Below are 25,120 nucleotides of genomic sequence, written 5' to 3' on the forward strand. Positions count from 1 at the left end.
ATTTAGTATAGCTAGGTTTTGTTCTGTTTTTTTTCCTTTTGTTTTGGTGTGAGTTCAGCTGTGGAATTGTGGGTCTTTAGGATTATGCAGTAATAGAGGATTAGTATAAATGAACCCCTTCCTTTTCCTCTGCCTGCGACAGGTCCCCAAACCTGGCTTGTCTTGCAAGAGCTATTCCTTATCCGAAGCAGTAGCAGCCAGTAGATCCCTATATTAGTTTATATCTTTGGCTCTTTATTGGCTTCCATGCTTTTGCCTTTTTCACAGGGCCGCTGCCCTGGGCCATACTTGCTCCTTAGGGTCATGAGAGTCTAAATTACTCTCAAAATAATATGCAATGGCTTCAGAGCTAAGATGTTCTACTCTTGAAAAATGGGATACGTATTTCTTGATAATCCAAATCAGGATGATTTTAGATGCATGTCTTACCTATGAGAAATGGCTTAATCAAAAAATGGCTTAAAAAGAAACGCACTGACACAATGTAATTTAATTGAACAGATGACTCCATGTTATTTATAAATAAATGGATTTGGTATTTTCACGTAAGAACTTCAGAAAGATTAGAATTTTCCAAAACTATGGAATAACTAGACATTAAAAATTATCTTTGTAATCTTTTTTGAAGGTATTGTGTACTTCAGCATACTGGGACAGGGTTCTGAGTTTGGAGCCATCAAACGGGCTTATCTGCCCACGTTTGACAGCAGTAGGAACAATCCTACAAAGGAAGTTGACTTGAATCTCAAATATATAGTTAATCCTGATGGGTTAGCTGTTGACTGGGTTGGAAGGTAAGTGCACTGAAAAGCTAGAAAAATGTTGTACATTGAATGTGTCAAGGGACTGATCAGGCAGTGCAAAATCCACTTTTTTCTCCTTCATGAACTGTCTTAGAAGATATCTAGTCTCCAGGTAGTTGAGAAGAACACAGTAAGCTCTGTTTGCCCAGACAGCAGCTTATTAGGTAAAATGCATGTTGCTGATGGCATCACGTATTCTCTGAAGAAACTTGCATTACTTCACAACTGGCAGATCAGTTGTGCATCAGTAAAGTGGTAATACACTGGCCTTCATGTCAGATGAATTCTTCTATGACTTTTGGAAGTTTGACTCTGATGTTGCAATGTTAAAAGGATATGATGGACAGGCATAGCTGTAGTTCATTTGATATACTGCTGAGAGGATTCTGGTGGCTGTAGATAGTGATGATTAAATGTAGCCGGGATTCTGTTTGAAGCTGAATGAACAGAGGTTATAGAGGTGAGTCAATTCTCTGAACGCTATTGACAAATTTTGAATGTAGTGCTGTCAAAAGGGTGAAGAGGAAGGATGTTGAGATCATAGTAAAGCGTGATGTTTCTGGAAAGCTGAAAAATAAAAGAAGGAACTTAGCTATCTGCTTCCCCTTTGTCACATAGTTATCAACTAAGTGGATGAATACTTTACATTTCAGATATGATCAATGCAGCTTCATTATATTAATTTTCTTTGGGTTTGATACAGCTTTTCTAAATTTTTTTTTTTTTTTTTTTTTTTTAATTCCTCTCCCAAGTGTGAACTCTTTACTTTTGGAATGTTTTGTGTTTTCTGTAATTCAGACATCTTTACTGGACTGATGCAGGGACTAATCGCATAGAGGTGGCAAAATTAGATGGACGGTACAGAAAATGGCTTATCTTTTCTTTATTGGATCAACCAGCAGCTATTGCTGTCAATCCAAAACGTGGGTAAGTACTACGGGGCTTCCCAGAATTACTCTCAATGCTATTGAATACCAAACCCCCCCCAAACTTCACAGGAAAGACTAAGGGAATGCTTTCTGAAGTTTTCCTTTGCTAATGTTAGGAAATTTGTGTACATGAGAAGTTATTTTAGGATTAGATTTCATATGGGTGCTTGTATTGGTGACAACGCCAGGTAGGTCAAATAAAAAAATTAAGATTTCCTTTCTACAGTACTGTGTGCCCAGTGAATTTCTCTGTTACTACTGAAATAGGGAAATAAATGGGAATGTCTCTTTACCAGCTCCAAGCAATACAGACATAGCCTCCTTCAAAGTGTAAGACAATGTAAAGCTGCTGGTACATTCAATAGCTGTGCTTTCTACATCTTGTATTATTGGCAGATCACCAGATACTGTGATATGTGATTCTCTCAGCTGGGATTAAAGCAGCACAGCTCCCTGAAGTCATCTGGGCTCTGCAGCTTTCTTATGACTGATGGGGTGTTCAGTGTTCACAGTCATTTTTCTTCCACTGAGAATAAGAAACCATCACTAAAACCACTGTCTCTCCAAATCAGGATGCAAGATGAAAACATTCTTCTTTTAGTGTTTATCTTTTGTACTTCAAACAAGCTTGTTCAGTGGATTCTGTGACTTTCCTGATCATTATCTGCAAAATGTTTGCTGAACAGCTTTCTGTATCACAACTGACCTTTCCATGAAACTCTAAAGGATGATCATGGTGACCAGATTCTGAACCGCTTTAAATTCTGGTTCTATCCTTTCAGGCTCATGTATTGGACTGATTGGGGAAGGCATCCAAAGATTGAATGTGCCTGGATGGATGGACAACAAAGGCAGACTCTAGTCTCTGAAGACCTTGGCTGGCCAACAGGTCTTTCTATTGATTATTTGAACAATGATAGGATCTACTGGAGTGATTCTAAGGAAAATATTATTGAATCCATGAGACCTGATGGGACAGACAGAACCATAGTATTGCATGGAGGTAAGAACTTAGATGCAATTAATGTAATAGTAACCAAGATGTATGCTAACAAGCACTTGGGCTCCACACATGGGACTAGCTTCGGGAGCTTTTCAAAGAGTAAATCTTGCTAGTGTTTTCTCCTCCTTTGTACAGGGATAAATGGCACATCAGGTTCAGAGCTCATGATGCCTGGTAACTAAATTCTCTGAGAGTAATTTACATGACCCAAATAGGGGACAACGTGGAAAATTGGATTCTTGCTTTTTTAATGTATATTATTAAGCAGTCTGCAGGTATAGTGACATGAAGTAGTCAGGCACATGAGGATGTATATATATAGCTGCAAATGTCTTAAAATGAAGGGATTAGGTGATATATTTAAGCTGAAGAAGAATAGCAGTTTTATTGCTTCTGCTACAGATTTGCTTGCTAATAGTCTATTGTTTGGTTCCTTTGAGAAGTAGGCAGTCCATACAGCCTAGATGTCTTTGAAGGCCATTTATATTGGATAGCTAAGGAACGAGGAGAAGTCTGGAAGAAAGATAAATTTGGAAGTGGAGAAAAAGTGAAAGTGCTGACCGTAAATCCATGGCTTACCCAAGTGCGCATCTATCACCAGCACAGATACAATCAGTCAGGTAGGTAACCAGTATCCTGGTGAGCAATTCCTTGCTATAAAATCAAAGTTGGCATTGATGCCTTCAAAGAGGTTAGTAATCTTCTGATAATGCATCTATCAGTATGTGATAATATTAATTTCTGGAAACCTGAAAATGGAATAGAGGCTGACAGGTGTTTTCTGCACACCCAATGTGAAATCAGCAGTTGAACATCACACACTGCTCTCAATCTCAGTTCTAAATTATGACCCTGTTCTTTCTCCTCTTCTCCTCCATCATGGAGTTGTCACAGAAGTGGCAGTGACAATATGAATTTATCCTGTAACGTACAAATTGCTGGCCATTTAATGCTGCCTCCAAAGGGGATTTCAGCTGTGACATGTTCACAGTAATCACAGGGGAGGATGTCCAGAGGAACATCCAGCATGCCCCTCTTTTAAAGGTGTTTTAGTTTTCAGAATCAGAAAGCTAGAAAGCTCCATATTGCTTGGAGTTGTTCAGTTTCTTCTTGGTGCTACGATGGCTCCCAACAGCCATGGTCTCTCCCATAAGAATGTAAGAAAAGGCAGAGAGAAGGTTTTAATATAAATGTGGTATTTGGGCATCAGTTGTTTTTAAAATGTTTAGATTTTTGGTATGTGATATTGATGAGGTACACTACTGACTATGGAACTGCTCTGCCTTACCTCAGGAATATGCTGCATTGCTTCTTCAACTGCCTTATCACTTTTTCTTTTCTTTTTATTCTTTCCCAGTGCCTAATCCTTGTAAAGATGTCTGCAGCCACCTCTGCTTGCTGAGACCAGGAGGCTACACCTGCACTTGTCCGCAAGGGACTCGATTCATAGAAGGCAGCAGCACAGAGTGTGATGCAGGTAAAATAATTTGTCAAATTGGAAATGAAAGAAAAAGGAGGCTTTTCTTTAGGAGTGCAAATCCATTACTGAATTACAAATATAGAGAGATGAGCTAACTGATATAAGAGATGTTGGTAAGTCAGAACATCTGGCTTTTATTCCCAGCTATGACTGATTTGTCATCATCTCTTTGCATGTAATTTGTAAAATGGTTATAGATGCATCACTCCGACCCAGACCCAGTAGCAAAATCGTCACGATTTCTGATTTTTGTTTCAAAATTCCAAAATGTTTGACTTTCTTTCAAATTCATTGATCTCAGAACTAGAGAATTTGTAAAAAATTATGGCTCACAATTATGTTTACAATTTTATACAAGGTTTTATTTGATCAGTGTAACAGAATACAACAGAAACTTGAAACAAAGCTTACAGTACTCATAGTGTGAACAGAGGTAATTTCTAGATAATGATCTAGTGTCTCTTAAACACTAGAATTTAGTGCTTGGTTGTTGCATTGCAGCAGAGCCCCCACAGTGCTTTCAGGAGCGCCAATAAAATAGAATTGCTCAGCCTTTCCTGAGGAGAAAGAGCATACCACTGCAGGAGTTATATTTCTCTAGCTGAGAGTCTGCATTCTTAGTTTACCGTGATGAGGGTAGTAGCCAGATGTCCTTGTACTTGTCCTTCCAACATATCTCTAATAAATTATGCTTTATAACATTGTCTGATATCTTTTCCATGGTTAATCTTTTCTGAATGCTCTTCTTTTTGCATTACACATGCTGTGAGCTGCAGAAAGAGGAGCTAGTAATATGACGTAATAATTAATAATAATTCTATGTAGTAGTGAATGGAATTGTGAAATACATATTTAAATTAGGATCAATAACACTGTTGATTGCATTTGCTACTGGTTGTTTATTGCTCTAAAGACACTACATTTGTTATTCTTTGCTGAAACTGATTTACATAAAATGTCCAGGAATTAACAAAACTCTGCTTGACCTTATTTTGATGAAGAGATGGATACAGCAGATAGGATATTGAGTACTGTCCCCATATTTGAACTTCAGTTTTTACCTTGACATTAAGGAAAGTGAGCTGTGACTGCCATAACTGAATGTACTGACCAAACATAGCTTTTATATATAGATTTGGTTTATTTGATCCTTTCCCCATGTTGCAGTTACTGAGAAACATAGCCTGTAAGATTTCTGTATTTTCCCTTTTTGTGTTCCATTTACTTGAAGGGAGTTTTACCTGTGAAGAACATTGTAGCAACAGACTTCCTCTACCTCTGGCTGATAAAAATTTTATGACAAAAGTATTATGATCTAATTTATCAGTGTAAGACAGACTGTCAAAGCTCTTACTGAAGGCTAGTACAACTTCTCACTTTGTTTTTCCCCCACTTTTTTTTTTTGTTTTTTCACTTGAGTCAGCATTAAAATAACCTTTATAGCTCTGTGTTTTGGCCATCTTAGGCAGCACTGGTGCTTGAGCACCTCAGGGCTCCTGGAGCACAGCTGAGACACTGACGTGATGAAGAACAGGCTTCTGTGCTACCTGGTGCCAAGCTGTCAGCCTGTGCTCTGTACTGACAGAAAACTCCGAGGTCTTTGGGTTTCTCTCTTGTTCTCACTGTCAGGATGTATGATAGTTTAGAGAGCCCTCCTGCATGTGCATTTCCATCCACTGCTTTTCTTCATAAGTAAATGCATCACAGATTTGCCCTCTGTGCAACTTCCAGTTGGTTGGTTGGAGGAGTCTGGGCAAAGGGGATAAAGTATTGTTGCTTTCTGAATGGAGAGTTTTGAAGGGTGGTGGTGGGCTGCATTGCATGGGCAAAAGAAGGTGATAGGACATGTAGCTTTTGAGTTGTCTGTGCCTGATTTTGTCAGGTAAGTTGTTATTTTCTGAGAACAGCTTTTACTTCAGTTAAAACAAGCTAACTTAGCAGAAAAATAAATATGAGAGCAACAAATGCATGTGCTATTAAAAGCAAAGCTTCTGAAAAGTAGCCTGTGAGTTTGCACACACAAGTTCTGTAAAGATAAATAAAATGCTCTGTGGTAGTCTTTCTTTTGTTGAAGATGTCTTGATAACACATATGTGGCTTTCAAATTTTGCAGCTATTGAATCCCCTCCCACAATGCCACCAGCATGCAGGTGCATGTATGGAGGAACATGCTATATAGATGAAAGTGATCTTCCAAAATGCAAGTAAGTCAGTGTGTTGTTAGGGTGGTCCTGGGTCAGATTGTGCTGATTTAGTCTCACAAAGCAATTAAAATCTTTGAAGTGTGTTGCAAGTGCTTTGGATGATGTCATACATCTGCAGTAGCATGTTTGTAACAATCACAGAAAAACGTATACATGCATAAAAATATCAGCAAATAAGCAATGTAAATGCATCAGTTTGGAAAAACAAACAACGAAAACAAAACCCAAAAACCTAGAAAGGCAAACCTCTGAAGATTCTAGCAAGAGGCTATACCAAAAAATTGTAACAATGGAGTAGTGCTCAGTAAATGTAGCTTGGAACAGCCAGTAGGTGCCACCAATGCTTCACTGAAACCAAATCTTTTGACTTCAGTAACTAGTTTTCTGACTCGGTGCTTTTTATTTCCACTTTTAATTCTATGAAGATGACAGACCTACTGTATTTACAGTCAGTGAAATATATAATTACTGAGCATGTTGTTAAAATTTATGGCATGTAGATAAACATCACAGAATATAATAATAAAGCTGAGATCCTAGACTTAATTATAGCCATTCAGTCAGCTGTCCTTAATTTTACAGGTGTTCTTATGGCTACACTGGGAATTATTGTGAAATAGGATTGTCGACGGGAGTGCCTCCCGGAACAAGTAAGCTTCAAGTATATATTGCACTTGGTATTTTGAGCTAAAGAATGTGTTGTATAATACCTCACTATGATACCTGTTCAGGGTCAGACTTATAATTCTCTGGACTCTTTTTTACACTGAACTATGTTTGCTTGAATGTTTGCTTCTTATTCTGTCTTTGATAGCAGCAGTAGCAGTGTTGCTGACAGTCATACTGATCATCATAATTGGAGTCTTAGCAGTTGGAGGCTTTTTTAACTACAGGCGAACAGGCTCCCTTTTACCAGCGCTTCCCAAACTACCAAGGTATGTTTTAAAGGCTTTCATAGCTGGAATGTCTGTGTGCTGAAACTATATGTTTGTTCCTAAATATTTCTGAAAACCCCAGTTTATTTGCCATGTGCCCATTCTGATGGAATATGGGAAGTGCAGTGTTGCAGCAATTCCGCTGGATTTTGATTCTAAGTAATATCATAGCTGATCATTACTTTGTAACAAAGGACTATTGTAAAACTCTTGTACATTCTAAATTAGCTTTTAAATAATGAGCAATGTAGAAGACTGTTTACCAGATCTGGAACTGGGTATTCAGTTCAAAAAGATACAAAGGACCATAGTTACATGCAGTTTGTTTTTTTGTGAAACTTTGTCAGAAGATGATTCTGTCAAGGAGATCTTGTTAGCATTGAAAGGTTGAGCTCATCTGCAACACAGTATTCATCTGTTAAAAGTAGTATGGGGCATGTATACTGAACTTCTGTTTCCAGTGCCTAAGAAATCTGAGTTTATTTGTAGGTTGCTGCTATGCTGACAGTCATTTTGTCCTGTTTTGAAAACTAGCTTTGTGAAATATCAATCAAAAATACTTGATGCTTTAAATCAAAGGAAAATGAACAAAAATATTTGTAGTTATTTTATTTTAAAAAAAGTCAGAATATGATCCTTCAAATATTTTTAGCTTTAAGCAAATGATGTGTTTTTTAAAAGCATAAAGCTGTATCTTCATGATCTTTGCACCAGTTTTGCAGTAGTAGCTCTTAAATCATTGTAATCGGTAACGTGGATGTAGCTATAACTGCTTCCTCACTGGAGGATTACACTGAACTAAGTAAAATTATTTATGACTGTTGCTTTTTGTTTTGTGGGGTTTTTTTAGTTTAAGCAGTCTTATAAAATCTACTGAAAATGGCAATGGAGTAACTTTCCGATCTGGAGCAGATGTGAGTATGGACATAGGAGTCTCTGGCTTTGGAGGAGACTCTGCTATAGACAGAGCAATGCAAATGGTAAGGTTCTGAAATAATTTTTTTTTAAATTGTGTTCTTTTAATGTCATTTTCAGCTGATAGAGGGAAGTCTTTTATGTAAAAAAAGACAGTGAGATGATAAATGTGTTCTAGAAAAAGAAGTAAACATTGATCGATAATTTCCTGAAATAGATTTTTGTAAATTGAAGGCAAGGACAGGCGTAGGCTATTCTTCAAAATAATGTGACTTTTCTCAAGATTTATATGGCAGAATATATATTTCGGCATATTCATGGGCTGTGCGGGGTATGAATAGGCAAATGAAAATATTGCAACAAGGAATTTTTTGAGGGCCTTTGTGTTCCATGGAACTGTTTAAAATAGGTGGTTTTCAGATCCAGACTGTATGTTAGAAACTTCAGAGGTAAAACTCAGGCTTAACCAAAGGATACACTACTTTGCACAACAGATAATAAATGGGACAGTGTTTTATTTTAGCAAGTTTAAACAAATAATGTTTAATAGTTTTGGGGACATCATAAAGGGTAACTCTACTTCATCCATGTTTTGTTTTGCACAGCTGAGAAATAGCACATGCTTCTGTTTCCTATACTCTATAGTTTTTCCACAGAAAAAAATACTCCACTGTTTACCACAAGAAGTACAATGTATGAAAGGTTTTTACTTACAGGAAACAGATCACAACAATTTTTGAATAATAAGCACTTGCTGCAAAGTCTACACTGGAAGCTTCCTAAACTTTTAAAGATAAGTTACGGACTTAACTGTCAGTAAATTAGTATGAAATGAAACAGCTAGTGAAGATAAGCTCGCAATATACGTATATGACCTTTTTCTAGATGAAGAAACACACTCTGCTAAAGTAGGCAGCTTGTCTAATGAAACTACCATATGAACATTTCAGTAGATACTGGGAAAACAGCTTTAGGCTTGAATATTACCTCAAATCTTTTTCATGCATGAAAACTTACTGGTACTTTCCATTTTCTGGCCTAATACTGATATACTGAAGTCCAACTGATGTAGTTTATGCATTGCTAACAACAGGTGTGGAGGTCTGGACAAAGGCTATTTCTTCATAAGTGGCGTTAATTCTCCTCATGTATTTAGAGCATAAACAAAAAATTGTATAGCTCACTGGAAAAGAATTCAAAGGGTTTGGTTTATGGCAGCAAAGAACTGTGGGATGTGCCTCCTAAAATTTTAATATCACATATGCATTTGTAGATACTAGAGGGATATTTTTCAGTGTGGCTCTTCTTATCTAAGATAGGCTAATTAGAGGGAGCTGACACAAGTTCGCTGTATGGTAAAGAGCTATATTCCGATAGCACAAAGCATGAAGCCTTATGGCATGAAGCAGTAGTTTGTAGAAATGAGGTAGGTTTAAAGAATTAGATGATGTATTATTCCCATGTTATTCCCTACTATTCCTGTGATTGGGCTGTGACAAGGAGCAGGACAAATGGGTCTGGGTGGGGTTTTGCTTTCATTACCCTTCTACCTGTTGATGCTTAACTGGCCAGCACTGGGTAGCTATCTGTATGCGGCACAAAATATTTTCTGAACGAATACTTAACTTGGCACTTTTGCCCACCTGCTGTGGTGGTAGCTGCAGCTCAGGGTTTGGCACCATGTGAGTGAAGCAGTTTCTACTCACACAGTCATCTTCATGCATGGGCAAAGTATTGATTTATAATAAAAGATATGCTAAAAACTGTGAAACATTTTATTTCTGACACAACTGATTTATTATAATTAAGGGGCTTCACTACTGCTTTGTCTCAAAGAAATATAGCAATCTCCCTGCTAGGACAGAGTGAATAAATCCCATTCTGTTATATGTCAGATAGTGCTTATTAATTTGTATGTCATTTTGAAGTCTCTAAAATGAAATATTTATTTTGACATTATACTTCGTTTGATATCTCTTCCCTGTTGAAGTTGTGGTTTGTGAGTCATCTTTCCTCATCATAAAATACTTCAAGTCAGTTATTGAAATGTGGGGAGTTTTTTGTCCAGCTCGAAAATGGGATAATATTGGAACAATCAATGGTCCAGGCTGCCAAGTCAGGGAGTAAAATAATGGATGGTAAACTAACATTATGATTTTAACAGATGCTGGATTTCGTCTAAGCCTATGTAAAAGTAAACATGCATTTTCCCTGAGATGAAGAATTGGACTAAAAGTAAATTTTTCGTTTAATTCTTTTTTTTTTTTCTTCATAGAATGAAAACTTTGCAGTGGAGTCAGGGAAACAGCCCATCACATTTGAAAATCCAATGTATGCAACCAGGGATGGTGGAGCCAGCACAGCCAGTGCAGTTACGGTTGTTTGGCCAACACGTGTAAGAGAAACTTAGGCTTGACTTCCACCTTTCATTTTCCTTTACAACCTTCTTTTCCTCTTTGAAGAGTGTTAATTTTCCTTCTCCTGCAGGCAGCAGCAGCTGGAAGTGAGGAAAATGAAAATTTTGAAAATCCTGTGTATGCCTCTGCGATAGCTGCTAGTCCGAAGGAACTTCCTCAGAGTACAGATGCACCTCAGGTAGGACAGAGAAATGCTGTCTTGTTTGTTTTGTGCTCCGAAGCAGGGAAATTAAATTGTTAGGGAAGCTGCAATAGAGTTTCAATTCTCTGTAAATAATGCCGTGGAGTTGCACATAATGTACATCAAGTCCAACTAACTGGACCATATTTACAAAAGCTTATAATGAACAGTTTGATAAGAGAAAAGCAGCAAAAGCATAGAATTGCCCAGGGCACACAGTAGAGGATGTATTTGGATTAAACCTTTGCTTCTTCCTGGCCCACCCAATTATTTTGAATTGAGTAGATTGAAACAGAGAGTTTCTTTTCACTGCTTGTTTTGCTTTGTTTTGAGGGCAGAAACTAGTCTGAAAATTGTAATGTAACTGCTGTAAATTTTCATTTACAGGTCCCCAGCAGTAATTATTATAACTAAGGCTTTGCTTCAGACTTCTAACAATTATTTGTAAACACTTCATGAATTATAGCTTGATAGAAGCAGCAGAGAGCATATATGAAAAGAAAACCCAAGAAAAATTACATTTTGTTTTAAAATAGTGAAAACCCAGGGGGCTTTTTTGGTACAGAAAATTGAAATAAGACATATAGTCAGTGTACTGTCTTTTTTCTTTTTTTTTCCACATTTATTTGTAACTTTACCCATGTTTAAAAGTTCTAGCAAGGACATTTAAGACACTTGTTCTATCCTATGTGCTCTTGCAGGACATTTTGAAATAAAAGCTCTGCCAACCTGTTGTTGTAGTTTCATGTCCCTCAGTAATTTCTCTTGTGTTGTTTTCAAGACATTTTTCCTCTTTGACCTATTTGTCTGGAATGATAAGCTTCCTTAGATTAATTTAGTCACTTCTGGCCTAGCCTCATGAATACTGCTTTATGTAAAATCCAGCAGGAAAAAAAGTTGGGTCCCATGCTTAGAATTGCAACACAGTAATGTAAGAACATCCAGCTGAAATCGCTGAGTCAGCAGTCAATGCAAGTGAAATCACATCCAACAACAGTGATACTGCTTCTAAAGAAGTTGTGAGAAAGATGTGTGAAGTTCTAATAATTTTTATGTTACAGGAATCAAAGTGGAGTTTCTTCAAGAGAAAAATGAAACAAAACACTAATTTTGAAAACCCAATATATGCAGAGGTATTCCTTAATATTGTATAATTCTATTTTTCAGCTAATGTACTGCTGGACTTTGTTGTTGCTTTCGTAGTATAAAGATTATGGGTAGATTCTGCTTCTAAGTGAAGCAGCAGAGAAATTCCAGCCCAGGTCAAGGTAGGACTGAAGTGGTTTTGGGAAAAGTTATAAAGTCTTATGCAGAAGTTGTTCAGCAGGCAGCCCGCTCAGGCAGCACAGCTGCATTGCCCACATCTCTGCATTCCCAGCCCAAGCACTGTGGCCAGCTCCTGCTCTGGGATCTCGGGTGCTGGTTTCAGCTTTCTGCTGCATTTTAGCACAGTTCGGGGTCCAGTGTAAGTGGGAGGTGACTGTATTGCCCTAGGAGCGAAGTGTCTTTTTCTGCCTTCTCAGTCTTGGCTTCAGCACTGCGCAAAAATTCAGTAGCTCTGTGTACTGCAGCCCTGTTTCTATAGCAGCCCTATTTTTATTTTTTTTTTTTTTCATCTATAATGGATGAGACAGTTCTTTTAAGATGGTGTGCCAGGGGGTGGTATGTGTGCTGGAGGAATTCTTCTCTAGCTTGGGCACGAAGGTTTGGAGTTCTGCTGACTTGAGCCAGTAATTCCAGCCCTTTTCACCTTACAGTTTAAAATTTCCAGATGGCCCACGTGACTTCAGAACCTCAGTGACTAAAACTAGCTGTCATTTGTGAAGAATTTAGGTTTCTAATCCTTGAACAAAGTGAGAGAGTGCGTTCAGGAAGCCAGAGGTTCATTTCCCCAACACTAATGAATGTAATTATTTACAAACAGTAGTAGTGCCAATGTTATCTACATTCATGTATGTGCATATAGATACACCAAGCTACTCCTGACATAAAGCATTAAAATAGAAGTCTCAGCATGTAGAGTAAGTTTGCAGTAGTGTACTTACTCAGCTGTACTATCTCAGGTGAAATTAGCATTTGATTTTGTTACAGGCAGTGATATGCAGAAATAACTTATACTATGACACTTGACTTTAGAAAAATACTTGGATATTTATTTCACATTTCTGAAAGTTAAGGTTGATATTTTGTACATTAGAATGTAAACTTGGATTTTATGATTATTGTTTCAGATGGAAAAGGAACAGCAACAAGACACGGAAAGTGTCCCTACCCATTCTCCTTCACTGCCTCCCAAGATTACGCTGAGAAGAGACCAACCATTATCTTACACAGCAACAGAAGACACGTTTAAAGACACCGCCAGTCTTGTTAAAGAGGACTCTGTGGTATAACTAGGTAACTGATTTAGGGAAAATTAGACACATCCATTTGCACATATATTTTTTATAAACAGAAGAGTAAGGTTCACATTCAAATGCTTTATAAAAATACATACATCTCTTAGCCAATGGCTGGATATGTATGTTGAAACTATGCCTTGTTTTTTTGACAAATGCCAATTTCTATTTTTATGAACAATTATCGTGATGTACTATATGTATATCTTTGCACTGAAGCTGTCTGAAAGTAATGTTATAAATATACTGTATATTTGTAAATTTTTGAAAGATGATCTTGTTTGGTGATGTTGCTAGTAGAAATCTGTATGGAATTTGGTCTTATCTTTAGGGATAAATTCATTATATAAATGCTTAAAGTAAGAAAAAAAAGAACCAAACAAGGCAACTATAGGAACATTACTGATTTACAGGATCTTTAGAGTATATATTTATAACAGCACCTTTTGAAACTTCTACTGGTGCTCGGGGCATCTTTACCACCTATTTTATATACTACTCTATGTAAAAATGGCTGTCTCTGTTTATCTTGTGTTAAACAAAAAATGGAAGAGTCAATGTAGCATCATTTTGCTGAACGTGCAAAATGTTGTTCTTACAATATTTTAACTGCTGGAGATAAAACAATTTCCTCTCAATCCATAAAACACATACTTTTTCCTCAAGGTTCCAATTAACACCATTGCATTAATAGTGTCCCTAAAAAGATCTGATAGATTTTAGTGCCATGAGTACTTAATTTAATAAGATTTTCTCTTGCTCATCAGTGGAATAGCTCTCTTCTTGGCTGGAGTCTCTGGAAGTAATTTCTACCATTAAATGAAGTAGCTAGATTTCTGTAACAGCTTATTTCCAAATAGCAAAATACAAAAGATATTGGTTCATTTAAGAAATTATTCAGGTTTTTTAATGTGAAAATTTAATTTTATTGACTATTTATTTCCTGAGGTGAACATTAATAGAAAGGGAAACAATTTATACTAATGCAGTCCTTGTAGTTACTTGGTTATTTCTATATCCTTCCATCAGAATATACTGTATATCTTATTAGCTTTTCTATTAATTAGCCAAGGTAGTTTCCACAACATGAACCATGTGAGGAAACTCTGAGTACCGCTGCAGGAGCATGTTATTCAGCATTGCTGCCTAGCTACTCATATAACTTAAAGATTCCTGAAGTTATAATCACTGAGACGTCTGCTATTTGATTGGTTTATAACTGAGTTCTCAAAATATTTACTATTTCTAATTAGAATGTTCATAATTACTTTGTAATGTACTTTGATTAGAAAAGACAACTGGAAAATGATGCTGCTGAATAAATCTAATAAATGTATTATTTTATCACATTCTTATTCCTCAATTTGTGTCAAGGCTTTGTGTACTTTTTTCAGTTGTGGAGACTTCAGTGCACTGATATGAAAACAACAGTGTTTTAGATAAAGTCAAATAAGCATAGTGCTTACTGCTTCACACAACTGTCTAAAGTTCTTGATATAACATCACTGACATCATATCACAGTGAAAACTGCCCCATTACACATATTAAATAAACTGGCGCTTGAAACAGGAAACTCTTATTATTGATTGTAGGAGACTGACTTTCAATATAGTATGGACACAAACAATTGAAACCTTAGTTCAATTAACTTGCACATCTAAGTGCTTTAAAAATTCCTTAGAATCAGGGACACAGCATACACACTTATAAGGCTATCAGAAAGGATGTCTTTGAAAGGCAGGTTGCTGTTCTTAAGGAAAGAGTTCACAATGTTTTTTAAAGAGAGAAAGCAGGGCTAACATTTCCACAAGTCTTGCCTCCAGTTGATACCATAAGAAAAATAGCATCAGTTTTGTGAATAGTCTTTGTCAACAGAAAGATTTGGAATAATTTTTGGAGAAAACTGCTAATATGTCAGCCATATATCAGAGTTACTTTTTTTCCCCCCATAATAATTTTAACTTTTCAGATGTGGAAGAAAACCATCCCGGCTATATTGTATAGATAGGTAGTGTGTAGATTTGATTGTTTAACATTCCTGATGGTGAAGGATTCCTAATCTTCAGCTGGGCCTCTTCCTCTCAGTAGCAACCATAGTGTACCCTTCTGCTTATCTAAAATTTACTTTTTGTACTTTGTTCAACAGAAGCTTTAGATTCTATTCCTAATTTCGTTTTTCACTTGTATTCTTTTTCCCTTATGAGGACTGTCCCTGCTTGGATTCTTGAATTCTGGACTCATTCTGTTTCAAAGAAGGCTGATTTTTAGGGATTTCAGCAAGTCTCTGTAATCTGCCACTATATGGTTGATAAATTAGACCATTAAGTTTTTTCATGTACATTCTCTTTAAAGCTGTCAGGCCAGATAGAGAGAACTATCTCTCTTCCAAGTATTTATCATCAAATGAAGTAAAATAAATTTATTCTTGAAGCCATTTGCCAGAGAATAGAACCAATGAAATACCTACAGGTTACTAAATACTTTTTATATTCTGTCCCTTTCTTGTCCATGTACAAACACCCCATGCCCCATCCCCTCTTACACACACAGAGTGATGAAACTCCTTTTCTTACATTTGGAGTTCTGACCTGCACATGGTATTTTTGTAAGCTTAATTGAATTGCACATTAATGATTAATCACCAGTGCAGGTCTTTAGCAAATAAAACCTTTACCCCTTCAATTTTAATATCTCCAGGAACACCAGTTTGTGAGCCTCTGGCCAACAGCTTAACAGATAGAAATAGTGTACAAGAGGCACAGCAACCTGAACTAGCATTTCATTGTTTTTAACATACTCTTTGTACAGTCGAACTAATTTGCCATAGCATATGCTAATGATCCTGTTTCATCTAATGAGTGAAATAATCATACTTTTAACTTGCAGAGCAAACTGAGGATGAAAGAAATGTAAATGCATGTTATTTTTAATATTTGCCTCATATACTAAGCTATTATTAGGCAGAAAGTTTAAATACAAGTTTAGATACTCTGTTTGCATAGTAATGGAGTACAATGTAGTTTTGATTTTTCCCTGTAATTTCATATCTGTAAAATAACTTGTTTTATTTCTACACAGTTGAATAGTCAGATGATTAGATGTGGTCAAATACTGCAATTGTAATTTTTGGAATATGTTGCAATAGCTGGGCTTTATCATTTGTTTTCATGTCTTGTGCTCAGCAGCTTGTGAAGTTTAGCAACTCCTGAATATGATCAACTGCCCATGAAATAAATGACTAAATCTGACTAAATACATTCTGTAAGGTACATGTATAAGATATATGTTCTGAAAGACCATTGTTTTATTTCAAGTTCACTAGCAGCCTGTATGTTGATGAAGTCTACTTGAAAACCTGATTCTTTTAGTGAATTTATTTTCCTTATTTAAAAACTTCTTATTGGGTGAGTAGTATTGACTAGCTTTGTAGCTGAATATTTTAGGAATGGAGATCCTATAGAGGTATCACTTCTGAGCATAAAAAATGACCTTCAAAAACATGCTGGATTTACACGCCTATCTGCAAACTCAGAAATTCCAGGTAAGGAGGGGTGGGAGGTGGAAGAAGTGTCTTCTGAAAAGAATTTAAGCAGTCTAGTAACTGATTAAGAAGAGGATGTCTGGTTCTGAGAGGATTAACATTTATTTCCGCAGAACTGATACTAGTTTAATACTATATGTTTATTAGAACTCCAGGAACTGATCTCTCACTAGCTGCTGGAGCTGGAAATGTCATACACGGCAGCATGTCAGATAAACAGCTTGGGGCTTAGGAGAAAAACAGCCAGAAGAACTTTGCATCCAGCTCTGTATCGTGTCCTGGGGTACTTTGCTATCAGGGCATGTGCCATGCATTTTATGAGCTGAGAAATATCAGAGTCACACAGTCTTTTTGCTGATGATCTTTGAGCTTTTATACCTGTGATGAGGAAAATAAATCTGAAAGAATTTATGCGCAAATTTCTCTGAGAGAGGATTCTTTATATTCAAAGGTTTGGCTACAGCTTCAAGCTTGCTTTAAACTACTGGCTCGAGTACTGAGAGCAGTTGAGCTACAACAGAGCAGAGACCAGAATGCTTGCAGAACACCCAAGAGCCCAGCAAACAGAAACCTCCCCAGCCCATATTGTGAGCCAGATGTTCTTTCTGTACAGTAAGTGTAGCATGACTCAGCATAACTTTTCAGATATCAGTAAGCCATAAACAGCATATGGTCACCACAGTTCATTCCTCCTGGGCATTCTACCTTGAAGTATGGAGGGAATAAGGATGGTGGCATGACATCACATCTCACCAATCTCTTATAGGAACTAATAGCACAGGCCTTATCTAACGTAGATATAGTCCAAGACAGTCAGCAATGGGTTCTTAATGAACGTTAAGGAAGTTCCACAAACATTCACAGAATCACAGATTGGTTGAGGTTGGAAGGGACCTCTAGTCCAATGACCCCTGCTCAAGCTGGGTCACCTAGACCAGGTTACGCAGGACCATGTCCAGATGGCTTTTGAATATTAGCAAGGATTGAGACTCCGCAACTTGCCTGGGCAACCTGTGCCAGTGCCCAGTCACTCTCACAGTAAAAATATGATTCCTGATGTTCAGCAGGAACGTCCTGTGTTTCAGTGTGTACCCATTGCTTCGGGTTCTCTCCCTGGGCACCACTGAAAACGGCCTGGCCCTGTGTCTTTACAGTCTCTCTTCAGATATTTATATACTTTGATAATATCCCCCCTGAGCTTTCATACAGTCCTTTTGCTACTTACATTCAACAACGTATTTTTCTCTGTAGGAGTCCCCGAACTCAGGAGTCAGTCTGTTCGAACATCTTAAGAGGTATGTCTTGATGACATCTGAATTAACTACTCCTGCCTTAAAGAAACCATGCTCAACAATGCTTACTTTCAGTCCAAAATGCTGCATCTCTATCACAGAGGAAAAAAACCCAAACACCAATGGCCATTCCTGACCACTCAATAGCAGCATAACCATTAAACATAAGTAAGTTGAAAGTCTGTCACATAGAAATGAGTATTTGAGACTTTGATTCTTCAAATGTCAGAATAATTTTGAGATGTTCAGGTTAGCTTCACAGCTGTGTATCTGTCCCATAAAAGCACAGCAGGCAATTAACTCTGAGTAAAAAAACCCAACAAACAGTGTCAGGTACATTCACAGCTTTCTTTGTGCTTTGTTTCTGACTTATGCACGGATGCAGCAGCCGGCTGCATCTTAGCTGTGTATTACCAAGCTAAAACTTTAGACTCTTTCAAATGATGTTGCATCATTTCAGCTTCCAGCAGAGACATATTATTAAAGTGCCTGGGAAAAAGTAAAAGTGAGCAAAAATTTCATTTGGATTAGAACTTTATTCTCCATCATGTGGTTAAATGGCTATGGTTAAGTGATTAAATCTTAGTGCAATAAAATGCCCAAAAGCTTCTTGCTAGCCAGTTGTCCAGGATATGAAAGTTTTTCTCAGTGCAGTTTCCTGGTGGGTCTGTTCAGTGCTGGAGGTTGAAATCCCAAACAAATGACCAATACCCTCTTATTTGCCTTTCCCCGTTGAGGCAAGATTTCCATAGAGAAAACGAGAGGGGTAAACATACAGTCACCCTTCCTCAGCAGATTTGGAATCTATTCTTGGATTCATGCATGTATTTCTAGCTACTCACTGTAAGATATGAGAGAAAGCTTCCATGCTTTATTTGGACAGTCTGTAGCCACCCCCTACAAAAGCCATGAGGCCTTTGGCATCAGATTAGCTATTCCTCCCTCAGCGTTTTCCAGAAGTGGCAGAAGCTTGAGCATAATTTCAATCAATTCCATCAGACTAACATCCAGCACTGAGTGGAAGTCTGTAATCCTCAGCCAGTCAGTGGGTGCTACAAGTGCTGTTCCTTCAGCATTGCTCACCAAGCCAAAAAAGCATTACAAATTACAAAGGATTGCAAACCCATTTATTTCAGTATGTGGCAGTATCTTACCCTAGAGTTTCATATGCACCATTGAGAACCAAGCAGAGAGTCTTTAAAAACCTAACTGAGGTGAATACAGTTGTCTGGGGTTTGCTTGTATGATCGACTCTGTACACTTGGGAAAATTTGCTGAAGGCCTTATGCAATGGCTCTAAAAGAGTATGGGTAAAGTATTAAAGGGAAACTATTTCAGTTGGAGATACAGACCACCATACTGGGCTTTATTATCCAGATCCATTCCAGTATGTGGGCTCCTACTATGCACTTAGATTCCTGTGAAAATCAAATAGTCAGGATGAAAGTCTGATTTTTGTTGGTTGGTGTCTAAAGGTCTGAACCTGATGTGCGGAATTAGTCAATGCTTCTGAAGATATTAGCTTAACCCTGTGTATTGATAATACTGCTTTACTACCTTATAAATTACTTGAGAAACTTTAGATAAATAGTGACACTTCCAAGAGTTTGCTGAGAACAGCCTGCGCCTGAAGGCAGAGGCCGAAAGTCCAGCACTCAGACTTCATAAAGAGTTTCACAGACTGAGGTGACAGTGTCAGCAGTGGTTACCCCCACCGACAGCGTGCAGCTTTCCTCAGGCTGGAAGCAGGGACCTGCCAGAAGAGGTAAGTACTAATAATTATGTTGTCCTTGCCCTAATCACTGCATTTAGTAAGTGTCTGGAACCCTCATGATGAGGCCAACAGTGTTTTACAAGTTTTGAGAAGGAAGTCCTACTGGTAGAAGATACATGTTTTGCTGTTTTAGCTAGTTAATTAATTAACAAGCCTATTGAATATTTAGCATAACTGTGTGTTACTGATGGCAGTTGCAGTGCTGCAATCCCCTTTGGCAGCCCTTAACAACATCTAGTCTCAGCTGTCAGTGCTGAGAAGGAAACGTGTATTGCCATGGCTTAGTATGTTTACCTTGCAGATTTTTTTACCACCTTTTGCCAAAACCAACACTTAATTCTTGTTATTATCTCCACTCAAAGTGGACACCCAAGGAACAACACTTCCTCTTTTAGACATGTTCGCAGAGGTGTATGATAGTACCTATGTAACAGCTCTAAGGAAACTGGCTGAAGTGGTGAGTGTTTAACTGTTACAGTCAGTGCAATTGTTGTTGTGTGCATTGCAAAATTTGGACTCATTCAGCCCTGCAAAAATACTCTGTTGTTTACTAGAGGAAGGCTGAAAAACCCGCCACCAGCCATTTTTAATTGTGTGGGCTGGATTTATTGTCAAGAAAATTCTTTCTGGTACTACTTAGCACCTTCCTCCCCCAGCTGATATTCTTCAACTGCACCAAAAAGAGTCTGATAAACACAACTAGGGATGATCTGGTTTTAATAGACTGGGAAACTAGATTTTTAGGAACCCTGTTGGTGAAAGTGAGGGAAAGCCCAAAAGCATTGCTGGACAGAATCTCTGAACTTGAGAAATGACAGAGTGAATGCTTTTCATCAGTGAGACAAAATACGCTTCTGTGGAGAGTGGAGAGGCACCAGAACTTTTAGCTAGACCAGATTTGGTTATATTGAATAATTTTGGGGGGAAATTACCTTGCCACTTAGCGTTGCTAGCCGTCTTTTTGGTCACAAACACCACAGCCCTGGCAATGCTGTTGGGGTCAGCTAAGTTCAGGTTCACTGTCTTCAGTTAGAGCAAGGAGCAGGACTGTAGTTCTTGGCCTCCTTTTTCTGTGACACATGCAACAATGACGCAAACTCCCCTTTAGTCAAGCCATTTACTAGTGAGTTTCCAAGTCCACTGTCAATACTTGTCATGAACACATGCTTTTCCATTCAGGTTTCTCACTCTGTGACTGTCTCTAATGAGCCAGTAAATGGCAAGGGAAAGTATGGAAGCCAGAATTGCTATGTGCAGTGAGTCTGAGAGCTACAAGCAAATAAGTTAATGATCTAGAAATGCAATGAAGCGAATGTGCTCAGCCAACCCACCAACTTCCTCAGATGCAATTCCCATAAAGGGCTTTTTTTTCTAATTGCCTCCCTTCCAGCTCACTGTAAGTTAGAGGAAAGCAGAGGTGGAAGATTTGGCACAATGTGATCGGGATCAATGAATAATACATGCCTTGGCAAAACCTTCCCTACTTTCCTCTCCAATAGATTTCCACTGTTTTCAAGCTTTGCTGACTAATCTTTCTAGTCAGGCATGTCCTTTCAGGACCTTTCAGACTGAAGGGAATGACTGCATCAGTTCTCACAATAGAGTCTGGGGTTTTTTGTGGACATCGGTGATTATTTGTGCTAATACTGGAGAGAGAAATTCCTCTGTGAAGAAAGATAATTCTTTTTGACTGCCTTTATGATGACACCAAGGCTGCTCTTCTAATCTGTAGCATGGAAGCAGAGTGACCCTATGAACAACCAGAAAAGCTTAAGCTGTAGTGGTGGGTTCGATGGCTGATTTGTCATGTGACTCATGTTGTGTGATGTTGAGTGATCTGCTCTCTGCCCATTACAGAAGATAGACTTTGAGGCAATGCCTGAGTCTTCTGCCTCTTCCTTCATTGCCTGTTTAGGCAGCACACTAGAATGTATTATGTAGGGTAGTGTATTAGGCCTGGTTACTAAAGCCTGTCTGGTGTTCTTGTTCCTACTGTGTTCATGGAGTGATTTGGATTTATTCTGATTCTAAATTTTGCTGTCCCCTCACCCAGTAGGAATGGAAGGAATCTCAGAATCTGATAGTGAATGAATGTTGGACTCTCATTAAATTAGTCACATAGCTAATAAATGATAACAAGTGACAACATTCATTGACACTTAATGATCTTATTTTACCTAGTTGAGTGCCTCAGTAGCCATCAGTATGGGCTTCTGAGCTACTGATTAATGCTCTCTCATTTTATAATGTTAAGAAAACATATAAAGATAAGAGTTTGCTTCTTCTTCCACTACAATCTAAGGGAGGCTCCCACTGATAGTTTGGGGGGTTAGATTGGTTCCTGGGCTGCACTGGTTATTTTAGCAGTCCACCTCACTGTTGTTTTGAGGCTGATGTAATCAGCCCCTCTAGTTCAGGTACTTCACTTAGATACTTAGCTTTTTTTGCTGTGAATGTCCCTGTTAAGTCTGACAAGGATTGCAGTGTTCCTGAATGTGTGCACTTTGGAATCATCTTTGTAATGTTTCACTGAGTTGGTGACATTTATTTTCTGAGAGGACTCACAGAGTGTGCTCTGACAAAGTGCCATTAAAACTGTGTGAAAGAGCTCAGGCTAATTCAGGCTTCCGTGCTGAAAAATGAAGTCTGAAAACAGGATGTTGCAGGAGCCGATCACAGATACCCCCCGTCCATTTGCAGAGATGTGCCAGGCAATGACATTTCCATTGGCTGCTGAGTTAGAATTTGGAGCTGAGCTAGACAGAAAGAGACAGAGAGGAGTTGCTACCAGCAGGTGTAACTCCATGCCAATAAATCTCAGCAAGCTGGTGCTGTGATACATCATTTTAGGAGTCAGTTCACCTTTTCCCAATTCAAAATTAATTAATTAGAGATTTGAGGAAAAGATTAACCTAGTTGGAAACAGGAGCTGTGAATCACACCTGCCTTCCTTGGCTGTGCTGTAGGAGGAAGCATTGGGCAGTGAGTTTGCACTCCTGGAAAGCAGGTAAAATTTGAAACTGAGCTCTGTGGAGAAGTCCTGGAGTGTTTAGCCAGGATGCCTACTTGGGTCTGAAAGAGAAACATCTGGGACTGCTCTGGTGGCTGTTAGTCCCTGTGTTTAGGTAGCAATAATTGGCACAGAAGTGCTGTAAGACAAGTGGCTCTAGGGGCAACATCTGAAAGGGCAGCACTGTGTGTGGAGCCTCCACTGCTTTTCTTTTCCCTATCAGCCCTGGACCAGTGTTCCTAGGCCTGTAATCCGTAACTGCCTAGTTCTCCCTGAGTACCAGTGCTCCTTCTCTGGTAACACATGGACATTCGATGCTGAGCACCATGGTGAGTTTTGCTCTGCTGGAGTCTTCTGACAGTATTTATTCTGCTAAATGATGTCTTTGCTGGAAGGAGTCTGGGATCAGAATCAAAGGAAATAATCTCAGTTAAAATTTTCTTCCAAGAAAATTGTCTAGTTCCATGAATGTACAATGTTATGCAAAATATTTCTAGCTTGATAATTGCGGGGCACTGAAAAAGCCACTTGTCTTCCAGGAGCATATTGATTTTGCAATAGCTGCCTGGAGTGGCAGAGTGTGTTTCCAGTGAAAATGTCAGCATGATATTTCAAGAGTCTTGATATATCTTCATAAATATTGAATTCTGATTACTAATGTAGCTAGTAAATAGCTAAAGGCAAATTCTACTTCCCATTAAAACTTTGGTATTTGCCTGGCAAATTGAGAACTCTTAGGATAGAGCTTAGCTTCTTACGCCTAGACAAGTGCCATTATAAAAGCAATTGATTTTAGAGAAAAGCAGCATGACTACACCAGAAAAGCAGCATGAGTCCGCTAAGAGCCCTTTTAGGATCCTTAGATGACTGCAAAATACAACATCCCTGTGTTTCTCTGCACTAAAAGAAACTGAAGCACATAGACTGTATTGAAGTGGGGTGTTATTGTTCTACTCCCACAGCAAGTTTGCTTTGGTAGTTGTGCCGAAGAACATCAGCTTGGGGTGAAATTTGGGATCTGGGTGTGCTTTGGATTCCTTTATCCACCCCTGTGCTAGCAGTGCAAACCTCCAGAAGTCAGTGCTCTGCAGTGGGTTAGAGCAACCTGCCAGGCATGCTGCGGAAGAACTGCCAAGGGGAAATTTAAGGACTGGTGTTCTTCAGAAACAGCACTCATGTAGCACTCATTGGAGGTTTGGTATTAGACAGTGCTCTGACAGATCACCCACCAGCTCTCCAGAGTCTAGGAAGTACAAACTTTAAGAGTCAGTCATCATGCCAGAGCTACAAAACCCCTGGTCTTCAGTTAACAAATTGAACAAATATGCAGGCACAAACACATCTCCCACTCTTAAGGGAACTATTCCTGCACATGCAGGGCTTTGCACTTTTGTTTCATGGAAAAGGTGTGCTATTTTGTATGCTGTCTAAAAATGTCAGCGTGATAATTCAGTTTGGTAGTCAACAGATAAGAGGTTTGTTAACACATCACCTTAAATGAAATACATCTCCAAAATCTCCTACTTAGCATTTTGCAGGGAGACGAATGCAGTCTGGTGTAATAGGAGCTAATTTTTTGGCATGATTGTATGTTTCCTTGTATGGTTTGCATTTTAGATTTTTACCACAGCATTGGTAAAAGACCCAGCGAAATAAAATCCTCTAAGCTCATAGGTGACTGACTCAGTAATTGAAAATAAAGGAGTAGGGAAAGATTCCAGGTGCCAGGAAGAACATTTGACTTAGCATTTTATTCAGACCCTGTAGGTGCTTAGATAAGCAACAATTGTTAAAATCACTCTAGAAAGGAAGGGACAGCACGTTCTCTTGTCTGTGCACTCAAAACCAAGTGCTTAATTTGTCCTCTTAGCTATTCTGCAAATGCATATAATGGGCACTGCTCACTATAGCAATAGTCACGAGTTCGGTTTTTCTGCTACTACATTCTGAGGAGGCATCTGCAAGCTCAGTGCAAGCTCCATGTGCTCATGAGTTGCCTTCACCAGTTATTTCCAGTGCCGTAACATAGAAACAGCCCAAGTCAAACTCATAAGCTTATGCACCAAGACCCACATGGTGATAGTTTAAAAAGAAATCTCACTGTAAATTCTGTGTCTGGTGGTGCTTTCTGATCCCTGTACATCACTGGCTAGCACAGCCTCCCTCTCTGCTGTTGGTAATGACTTGTGCTGTGATGCTTCTGCCTTAGGAACTTACTTAATATTAATCTTCTGTA

General features: G+C 38.5%; 2 protein-coding genes across 3 annotated transcripts in view; one reads left to right on the top strand and one right to left on the bottom strand.

Moving 5' to 3' along the window:
* The window catches only part of LRP2 (LDL receptor related protein 2), a 124,736-nt gene extending 108,214 nt beyond the window's left edge, over window positions 1-16,522 (top strand). Inside the window, exons 68-80 of one of the 2 annotated variants that reach the window (XM_030486367.1) lie at window positions 629-794; window positions 1,602-1,730; window positions 2,515-2,735; window positions 3,179-3,355; window positions 4,093-4,212; window positions 6,329-6,419; window positions 7,002-7,069; window positions 7,234-7,354; window positions 8,205-8,334; window positions 10,545-10,664; window positions 10,757-10,864; window positions 11,929-12,000; window positions 13,099-16,522. In XM_030486367.1, coding sequence (XP_030342227.1) covers window positions 629-794; window positions 1,602-1,730; window positions 2,515-2,735; window positions 3,179-3,355; window positions 4,093-4,212; window positions 6,329-6,419; window positions 7,002-7,069; window positions 7,234-7,354; window positions 8,205-8,334; window positions 10,545-10,664; window positions 10,757-10,864; window positions 11,929-12,000; window positions 13,099-13,260 — 1,685 coding nt within the window. In that variant the 3' untranslated portion in view covers window positions 13,261-16,522. The remainder of the gene's footprint in view (window positions 1-628; window positions 795-1,601; window positions 1,731-2,514; window positions 2,736-3,178; window positions 3,356-4,092; window positions 4,213-6,328; window positions 6,420-7,001; window positions 7,070-7,233; window positions 7,355-8,204; window positions 8,335-10,544; window positions 10,665-10,756; window positions 10,865-11,928; window positions 12,001-13,098) is intronic. The other variant, XM_030486368.1, reaches the window with a different exon arrangement.
* Window positions 16,523-16,870: 348 nt separating this feature from the next.
* Window positions 16,871-24,848, bottom strand: DHRS9 (dehydrogenase/reductase 9). The gene is given in 9 exon segments (XM_030486378.1): window positions 16,871-17,070; window positions 17,072-17,186; window positions 18,034-18,197; window positions 18,943-19,024; window positions 19,027-19,197; window positions 20,819-20,995; window positions 20,998-21,043; window positions 21,045-21,143; window positions 24,822-24,848. Coding segments are annotated over 9 exon segments (1,005 nt in total). The 5' UTR covers window positions 24,843-24,848; the 3' UTR covers window positions 16,871-16,940.
* Between the last annotated feature and the right edge of the window lie 272 nt (window positions 24,849-25,120).

Source organism: Strigops habroptila, chromosome 5 (genome assembly GCF_004027225.2).
Source record: "Strigops habroptila isolate Jane chromosome 5, bStrHab1.2.pri, whole genome shotgun sequence".
In the NCBI taxonomy this organism is placed as follows: Eukaryota; Metazoa; Chordata; class Aves; order Psittaciformes; family Psittacidae; genus Strigops; species Strigops habroptila.